General features: G+C 43.7%; 1 protein-coding gene across 4 annotated transcripts in view; it reads left to right on the forward strand.

Annotated features, from left to right (window-relative positions):
• The window catches only part of LOC140134852 (NXPE family member 1-like), an 88,274-nt gene extending 82,007 nt beyond the window's left edge, over positions 1-6,267 (forward strand). For 3 of the 4 annotated variants that reach the window (XM_072155592.1, XM_072155590.1, XM_072155589.1), the window contains 2 exons: positions 4,264-4,482; positions 5,665-6,267. In XM_072155592.1, coding sequence (XP_072011693.1) covers positions 4,264-4,482; positions 5,665-6,200 — 755 coding nt within the window. In that variant the 3' untranslated portion in view covers positions 6,201-6,267. The remainder of the gene's footprint in view (positions 1-4,263; positions 4,483-5,664) is intronic. The other variant, XM_072155591.1, reaches the window with a different exon arrangement.
• Positions 6,268-10,314: the final 4,047 nt, after the last annotated feature.

The raw sequence follows: 10,314 nt of genomic DNA on the forward strand, positions 1-10,314 counted from the left end.
AGTGTTCTTAGTTTACAACAGAAAATTGCATTCCAAATTGGGCATATTTTTGGCACAAGTCACTGCAACCTATGCCCCACCTATTACCACAGACATTCCATATGTCCATAAATATGCACTTTATTAGAGCAATATGACCACAATACAGAAAAAAAATAAAAACATTAAAATCGCAAACAAAGGAGGTCATTTACTAAGGGCCCGATTCGTGTTTTCCCGACGTGTTCCCCGAATATTTCCGATTTGCGCCGATTTCCCCTGAATTTCCCCGGGATTTTGGCGCACGCGATCAGATTGTGGCGCATCGGCGCCGGCATGCACGCGACGGAAATCGGGGGGCGTGTCCAAACAAAAACCCGACGGATTCGGAAAAACCACCACATTTAAAAAAAAATCTGTCGCGGAGCTTGCACTTACCTTCACTTGGTCCGGCTCGATGAACTCCAGCGCGTTCCGATGCTTTTTCAGCGCAGCAGCGCCACCTGGTGGACGGCGGAGGAACTACCTTAATGAATCCCGGCCGGACCAGAATCCAGCACAGAGAACGCGCCGCTGGATCGCGAATGGACCGGGTAAGTAAATCTGCCCCAAAGTCTCCACAGCTATATCGTCTTAGAACAGCCCAACATATGATAGTTATCGGCTCTCCTAATATGCCAGCTCCCCCATACGATGAAAGGCCAATCTAACACTATTCACATGTCCATAAAATAGAAAAGGTAACCTGCCTGGGAATAGAGATAATAAAAATTCTGGCCATATAAGCAAAAAAAATGTAATGCCAAATACATAAATTATATAAAAAATTGGCCCAAGCAAAGAAAATACAAATGTTACCTGCAGAGTGTAAGGGTCAATTCAGATCCAATTGCACTTCATGGTTGTGTGTGTGACTGCATGAATGACGGGCCCATGATGATGTGCATGCGCGTATGTTTTAGAATATCTTAAGATCATACAGTATGTGTTTACAGTTATTATAACTTTAAAACTTTTTGATGGGGTTACTAAGCATCTACTGTCACAAGTTGCCCCCGTTGTGTAGATCAATCTATCTGCCAACGCTTTCTGGTGTCCATAGTTACTGGCTGACGCTTGCGCAAACCTTTCCAGCTATTCCCATGGACTCAATGGGGGCGAGTTATCAGAAGTGTCTGAGAGAAGGAGTTTTCTGGTTGCTAGTAACCAATCATAGCTCAGCTTTCATTTTCCCACAGCTGTTTATAAAAGCTCTGATTGGTTTCCATGGGCAAATGGAACAGTTTTACTTCAGATACTTCTGATAAATCTCCCCCAACGCTTCTATTGCCCATGTGGTAGCATCTTGTCCTTGTAATTTACACTGCCAAAACCAATGTGGAGATAAGAACTTGGTTGGCTTGAGTGAGAAGTCTCTACCATTGTGTGTAATGGCATGTTGGACGGGTCCTTTACAAACTTTTTACACTTTAACACCGGGTACCCGGACGAGGGTGCGCAGCTACAAGGAGCTGCGCGCCGAAGATGAAATGGTAGGCGGAGAAAAGAGGCTACTGGGGGGTGGAGTAGCCGCGACGTGTAGCCTCATGTCCGGCTACTCCACGCCCTAGTAGCCGCTTAAAAAAAATTTCATATCCCCCGATTAAAGTTTTCTTAAAGATAGCCGGGACGTGAGGATTAGCCCAAAAAAGGGCTATCCTCACATCCCGTTCATTCACCTACCACCCGATCTACCTTTATAGGTAGGATCGGGGTGGTAGGTGCCCTTTAAATAGTATGGCCAACTAAACCATATACTCTAAGTCAGTGATTGCGAACCTTTTAGAGTCCAAGTGCCTAAGCTGCAACCCAAAACCCCTTATTTATCACGAGATGCCAACCAAAAATTAAAGCAGTAACTTATTGCTTCCTGCTCAACAACTTTCAATCATATTGGTCTCCTGAGGACAGCAACACAGTAGAAAGATGGAAATTTTGCATCATTTTACCTTCTTTCCAGTTTCCCTCTGTACACAGAAAATTGTGGGGCCAGTAGGACGTCCTCCAAAAATAATTCGACCCTGTCTACTCATTCTCCCTCTTCCTACAGTCCCAAGTAGCAAAGTCAGTATCAAAATATGACTGAAAGCAGCATCTTTTAAGTTGCTTGGAACTGCAGGAAGATTCTTTTGAGTCCTGCCTGGTGCGCTGGGGCGATGGCCCGGGTGCCCACAGAAAGGGTTCTGAGTGCCGCCTCTGGCACCCATGCCATAGGTTCGCCACCACTGCTCTAAGTGTTTTCTTATAGAACTACTTTAGATATTAGAGTGCTGTTGTTTAACTACCCTGGTTCCCAAGAAATAAGACACCCATCAAAATTAAGACCTACTGCAATATTTTTCATGCTTAGAAACATAAGCCTCTAAGAAACCTTTAATATTATATCCATTGCCCTTAATTCTGCATTTATTCCTTAGTATCTACTGACCATAACTCGTATTACAGCTGCACAATATCTGCCTAAGAAGGGAATGAAAGAAGAGTGAAGAAATCAGGCGATACCTTTTTGAGGCTGAGTATATTTGATGGTGAGCTTCCGAGAATACTAGTTCTCTTGGTCAGACATGATGTAGAGAACTAGTATTCTCGGAAGCTCACCATCAAATATATGGCCTCAACAAGGTATTAACTGATTTCTTCACTCTTCTTCTGCTCTCCATGGCTAACTTGGTACAAATCTATTCTACTAAGAAGGGAATGTTCATATTGACCAATTATGTGTCATGCTTGATTTATATCCTGTCACAAGGTCCCTGGAAACTCCACCCACAGGTGAAGTTTATATCAAACTGTGTGGCTGGAAAGTTCCAGAACATACGTAGATTAACCAGAGAGAGTCTCCTTGGATCTGCAAATGCCGTCCAGACACACAGCCTGCAGACTTCAGGCCTCCTGCAGCTCTGATCCCTAACAGAGTCTGCCAATGATTACTGCTACAGCAGATCCTAACTTGTACAGCCTTCTAAGACTGGGCTGTGAGCATCTGTACAGATTGGACTTTTACCTCGGCCTGTTGCCATTTCTGTGCTCAAGTTCTGAAATAAAAAAAATCTGGACCGAGAAACCGAGACCTAGCCAGCACTTGGCCGCCCTAAAGCCAGCCACTCAGGTACCAGGGGAATCTAGCTGACCCCCTCGCCATTACTACAACCTGCCATCTACATCTCAAGAACATGTCTTGCATCCAACTCTTCCTCAATCCAGAGTCTACAACATTGCAGGTCCATGCCCTCATCATCCCCTGCTTGGACTACTGAAACATTATTTTCTGTTGTCTCACAGATACCCCTCTAACATCCCCTTCAATCTATCCTTAACTTTGCTTCCCGGCTAATCCATCTGTCTCCTCTCTTCTCTTTGCCAGTCTCTCCACTAGTTACCGATTGTACAACAAATTCAGTTTAAAATATTTACAATGACTTACAAACCCATCCACAACCTGTCCCCTCCATATATCTCTGATCTTCTCAGCCAAAACTGTCCTACACCTAATCTCCATTCCTCATAGGACCTTCAGCTTCACTCTATAACCATCTGCTCTTCTCACAACCGCATCCAGGACTTCTCCCGTGCACCCCCATACTTTCTACCAAAATGTGTCAGACTGCCTCCCATTTTCCAAACCTTCACTCGTAACCTGAAAATGCACTGTTCAGGATCACCTACTACACACAATAACTGCACTGCTCTGCTCTCTTACCTTGTGTCTCCATCTACCCTCCAATATAGATTGTGAAGCCTCACGGGCAGGGTCCTCCTTTCCTTTTTTCAGATCTCTGTAGTTTTGTATTTGCATTTGTTCTTGTTTTAGGGTACATTCACACAGCGGTATGCCCACAGGGCGCATGGCCGCAGACACGGGGTATGTGTTTCACCGTACCGCCACCGGGCCACCATTGCGGTCTATGGGGACGTATATTCGGCCATCTGAATGAGGCCTTATTGTAATGTATGTGAACCCCTTACTGATTGCACAGCACCATGGAATTAATGGTGCTCTATAGATAATTAATAATCAGGCAGAGATAGGTAGCGAGAAGTCTGCGTGGGAAGACGCCTAGAGGACACATCTTCCCATTCCTGGTGAGTTTTCTTTACAATTTCCAATTTTCTCATTTGGATACAATTTCTCTTTCTTTATTGTTCACTCCTGGTGAAATCAGAAGGGCACATGTGAAAGCCCCTGTATGACCACAAATGTGATTGTATACAATCATGGCATATGACTGGTATTATGTTTTTTAGCAGGCCATATTTCCATTACTAAAACATGCAAAATTGGAATGAAATTGGAATATCCCAGTGGATATGCTATGAAAGATGTGTGGTATCCAAAGAGCTGCCGCATGCTGACGTATAAGAGACTGGAAGAAGTGGGAACATGTCTGCAGGGGAAGTTTATCCATATGTTTGGAGACTCGACTGTAAAACTATGGTATGATTACATGGGCCAAAAAATAAAATGTAAGTAAAGATGACCATAACAAAAAAGTAAAGATGACCATATCGGGTTCAAAATTACAAGGTCTCTCACCTCTCCTTACATGTCTGGTTTAGAAATGGAAATTCTGCAACTTCTTTCCTTATTTTTTTCGTGTGTGCGTGCTGACATTTCCCTGTTACTCTGAGCCAAATAGTTTACCCCTCTGATGCCACAGTCACCAGCAACCGTGGGGTTTATTTCAAATACATAATTAGTGCAGTGTTCTATACAAATGATCAAATAATTGCATAGATTTTCTACAGAGGCTAAAAAGTCGTGTTAAAAGGTAAAATAAATGTATGAAAAATGAATTCCTCCTTAAAAATGTTCTGTAAAAAAAGTAAAATAAAATACCAAATTGAGACACATGATGGTGTGTGCCCCCTTTAAGGATTAAAATAATACAGCCATCATGTTATTAAAGGGAACCTGTCACCAGATTTTTACTAATAAACCTAATGACAGGTTCCCATAACACTATGCTAACTATTTTTCACAGTTTATAGGTAAACAAAATGCATTTTTCCTACACCCAAAAAATGAAGTTTGTAAGAAAGTTCATGCCAGAAGGAGCAGCCAATCACAAGGGGTGTGTATTATTAATGTGTATTCATGTGTATTATTCACTTTGTCCCATTTCTCCAGCATCTCCCTCATTCCTCTTTCCCTTTGGCAGAGCAGAGGAGATTACATCTGCCAAAAGGAAGGAGGTAAAAAGGGAGATGCCAGAGACATGGGCTGCATCATACAGTGACACCATGCGACACACACCCTGTGACTCGCTGCTCCCTCTGGCAGAGTATCAGGGAGCCTTACAAAGTTTATTTTCTGGGGATAGGAAGTATGCATTTTTTTTTAGCTAAATAGAATGTGGGCAATAATCAATATAGTGCTACGGGAACCTGTCATTAAGTTTATTAGTGAAAATCTGGTGATATCTTTCCTTTAATCTTACTACTGTAAATGATACCTTTTCTCTGTAGTTATGACCTCTTAATCCTTCTCACTAGATTTTACAAGGAAATCGTTCACACTTTCAGCCCAGTAGGCAGAGAAGGTTAAGTTTCTATGGACCCATGTGATGCTCTTCTGATGCATAATGGGAGACATTGATGTATATCTTGCTGATGTCAGTAGATGCAGTAATATCTGTCTTTGTACAGCTCTCAAACCATTCCATCTCTATGAAGATAATTGGTCACAGCAACTTTTAAACCTGGATTTAGAGCGGAATATGAAGATTTCTTGGAAGCGGCACACCTTCCCGTTTATTACTACCACCTATCAATCCTGGAAAGAAGAACGCACCATCACACGAGAAATCGACTTAATAAGAGGAGATAATCGAACTGTGATCATCCTGAGCATCGGAGTACATTTCAGAGCCTACCCCCTGTACTACTTCATCAAGAGACTCCACAACATACGCCGCGCCATAGAGCGTCTCCTCATCAGAAGCCCCGAGACTAAAGTCATAATAAAAACTGAGAATACGGGTGAAATGGATAAGAATTTTGAAACAATGAGTGATTTTCATGCAGCTATGCATTATTCTGTCATGGAGATTGTCTTCAATGGCCTTAATGTTGGCTTTGTAAATGGCTGGGATATGACCAACGCGTTTGATACCAATAAAATTCATCCTGCAGAAAAGTTCTATGGGAATGAAGTTAAAATGTTAATGACTTATATCTGTTAATAAAATATGGATGTACATGTCATATTGCAATGCCTGAACGCAAGAAATTGCTGTATGTCTGGAACCCTGGTGGTCTAGGATATTAAAGGTCTTAATGTCATTAAATCTGCTGGCTCCTCCATCCTCTTTGGGCATGAAACTTGAGACTAGAATGTAAGGATATACCAACTCTCTTACATACAGTAGTTCTCTCTGAAGTCTCCATTTATCTTATAGATAGATGGCCCCCATATTCTATCTATCAAACAGACTACTCCCCCAGTTTTGTTATTTTACTCAAACTCCTCTTTATGTTCCCATCCCTTTCTCTATGCTCCTCACATAGAGAATGATTACTGTGGTCCTCCCTTTTCTTTAACAAAAATTTCCCCCTTGATCCAATCACTCACAGACTATTCCCCGTATTCCTTTTTTCCCTGTGGCTCCACCTCTCATGCAGACCGCTCACCACGCACTCACATGTGCTCCTTCACATGGTTCTCCCTCTGCTGCTCCTATCGGAGACTGCTCCCCCTGCTCTCCACACAGACTATTCTCTGTTTCTTAACAGACTTCTCCCTTATATAACTCCCCTCTATACAGACTGCTCTCCCTTCCATCTCAAACTACCTTCCATTACTGAAAGACTATTCCTGATGCTACAGCTTTGCAGTGCATTAAGTAGATAGATAAAACTATGCAGCTGTAACTGTGCAACACAGTTCTCTCTCTTGTAGATCTTAAAGTGGATCATCAAGGGGAAATTTTGCTGGTTGTTTTTAGGTTACCGTAGTTGGAGCCTATGTTGCCATGCATTTTAAATCATGTATGCACTCCAGAAGTCCACATAGGTTCCAGTCTATATCTTATAGTCTCCTGTATTTGGTGTAATATATGGTGACTGATATCCAGAAGTTGAAAGCTGTATGATCCACTTGACTGTAAGTGTGGAGAAGCCCCGGCCGATGGCTCTACTCCACTGCCAAATAGAAGGTCCTTCTGTGGGGACTTCACCTGGGCACAGAAATCCCAGGGCTACACAACTGTTTTCCAACATGTTTCCAAAGCTAACTGCCATCTTTGTCATGGATTGTTGTATGTTCTTTATGGACTTTTAAATAAAAAATAACACATGTATAACCTCCATTATATTAAGCAAATGTCTAGGTAGTTATTCATATTTAGAAATTGTAAACATCACATTCTTAGGTGATCACAACAGTGAATATATAGCAACATTTAATAATGTTTAGTACTTGACTACATCTACCTAGTGATACAAACAGAATCACAGAGGAAGCTTTTTCTTATCGCTAAGTAGCTCAAAGATCCGGAGGAGAGTGATGGGAGCCAATGCTCTTTGTGGGAAACCCAGAAGTGCCAGCGCCAATCAGTGGTACGCTGGCCCTTTAAATCCTTGAGTGCTGATGAGGGCGCGCCCTAGGAAGCGGGAACACGTGCACAGCCTAGCCGGGATGGGAGAAGGAGTGTGGAGAGATGAGTGGGGACTGGTGGGCTGCGCCACGGAGAGGGGCATGGGTGACAGCGGTGAATGGTATAACGGAAAAATTTCTCCCAAATGTCTGAAACGCCATTTTATTGTCATTTTGCAACATTTGCCCACAAGAATATGTCGCATAAGGGTTTTTTTTTGGTCAAGTTCACTGCATTTGGATTTTTTCCCTGCTTCCATAAAAAGTGAGTTACTAGGTGTCACTAGGAAGTACACTCTTGCTAGAAATGGAAGCTGCAGATGGAGCTGCAGTGGTCCGGTGTAGTCATTAGGAGGCGCTCTGGGCAGTCTCCTCCTTTGTTTCTCCTCTGCCCGCCCGTTTGTTCCCAGTTCTCACTTTTGCGTGTAACTATAAGGGGTTCTCTCTTCCTATGTTTCTCCTCCACTACCCTCCTATTTGATCCCAGTTCTTGCGTTGCTGGCATTACCAGCTAGCTTCTCTCTTTTTGGCTGCGCATGCACCACCTGTCGTGTGGTTTGTTTATAGAGTCTCCTGTGATGTAACTCACAAACCACAGTGGGCGGCGCATGCGCAGACATAGAGAGAGGACTGGGATTAAATGGGAGGCTGGGGAAGGAGAGATGCAGGAGAAGAGAGAACAATAGTAGCTAATTAGCATGCTATGGGTCCTCCACCCTTAAGAGTCTGCTGAAGCATCCTTACTAGGCTGAGAGCTATCCTGTGGAAGCGCACTCAACCAGCCATCTCTATTCAGCTGAAGTTGCTGCTGTTGTGGCCATTGCCAAGTCTCCAATAAAGGACTTTCTTGTGCATTTAGTCTGCCCGAGACCTGCCAGGCTGTAGCCAAGGTCTCCATTCCTTTTAAAAACAAACCGAACGATAACCATATTGTGCTACTCACCATGCCATTTACTGTTTTGAAGCAAGTTGTCACAAATCTTCCTCAGCAGCAGTGAAGCAGGAGGAGACTAACCTCTTCCTATCTTTGCCTTCAAGTGGAGTCAATTATAAGGTTCCTTCACTTACCATGATGATTTTTGTTCTCTCATGAAATACCCGAGGCCCCTAATTTTAAAACCAAAAACTGGGAAAACCTATTGACTCGAGTATAAGCCGAGGGTGGGAAATAATAATAATATTAATAATAATCAATTTATTATCCTCAAGGAGGAAATACAGTTATTGCATGCTACTCCATAAAAAGAACAATATAATTACAATAAATGACATAACATTAATACAAATACACACATCCTGATAAAAATAAATAAAATCCCCTAAGACCTCATAGATTAGTACACCAATATGCATCAAACAGTTACTGCATACAGGTTTTACCATCACTATACAATCTAATAGCAGATGGGACAAAACTGTTTTTCATTCTATTCATCTTACACATCCAGTGATTATATCTACCACTGAACATACTTTGCTGACCAGCTAATATGTCATGATTTGGGTTTCCGGGGTCCCTAATAATTTTATTGGAGCTGCCAAGCAGTCGCTTTTTCAGAACTAGCTCCCAGGAATCCAACATGATTCCTACTACAGGAATCATGTATATAGCCATCCAGCCCTCTGCCCCTAGTATATAGCCTTCCAGCCCATACCCTCTAGTATAAAGCTATCCAGCTCCCTGCCCCTAGTATATAGCCTTCCAGCCCATGCCCTCTAGTATAAAGCCATCCAGCCCCTGCCCCTAGTATATAGCGATCCAGTCCATGCCCTCTAGTATATAGCTAGCCAGCCCCCTGTCCCTCAATATATAGCCAGCATCCTGCCATCAGTATATATATAGCCAGCAGCACCTGGCCCCATTATATAGCCAGCCCCCTGCGATCAGTATATAGCCAGCAGCACCTGTCACCACTATATAGCCAGCTAGCACCTACCCCCAGTATACAACCACCCAGCCCTTGCACCCTAGTATTTAGCCTGCCAGCCCATGCCCTCTAGCATATAGCTAGCCAGCCCCCTGTCCCTCAGTATATAGCCAGCACCCTGCCATTAGTATATATACCCAGCAACACCTGGCCCCATTATATAGCCAGCCCCCTACCATCAGTATATATAGCCAGCAGCACCTGTCCAGACTATATAGACAGCTAGTCCCTGCCCTCAGTATACAACCAGCCAGCCCTTGCCTCCTAGTATTTAGCCAGCATCCCCTGTCACCAGTATATAGCCTGGCAGCCCCCTGTCACCAGTATATAGCCTGCCAGCTATCCCCTGCCCCCAGTATACAGCCAGCCTTTACCCCCTAGTATTTAGCCTGCCAGCGCTTGCCCCCCTCGGATATAGCTGGCAGCCCCCTGTCCCCAGTATATATCCTGGCAGCCCCGTCCCCAGTATATAGCCAGTTAGCCCCTGCTCCTAGTATACAGCCAGCCCTTACCCCCTAGTATTAGCCTACCAGCCCTTGCCCCTAGTATATAGCCAGCAGCCCCTGTCACCAGTATATAGCCAGCAGCACCATATCCCCAGTATATAGCCTGGCAAGCCCCCTTTCCCCATTATATATCTTAGCATCCCCCTGCCTCCAATATAAAGCCTTGCAGCCCCCTGGCCTCAGTATATAACCAGCCAGCCCCTGCCCTGAGTATGCCCAGCCTTAAAAAAAAACGAACAAACACTGTACTCACCTTTCCGACGCCCCC

This window comes from Engystomops pustulosus, chromosome 6 (assembly GCF_040894005.1).
Source record: "Engystomops pustulosus chromosome 6, aEngPut4.maternal, whole genome shotgun sequence".
Classification (NCBI taxonomy): Eukaryota; Metazoa; Chordata; class Amphibia; order Anura; family Leptodactylidae; genus Engystomops; species Engystomops pustulosus.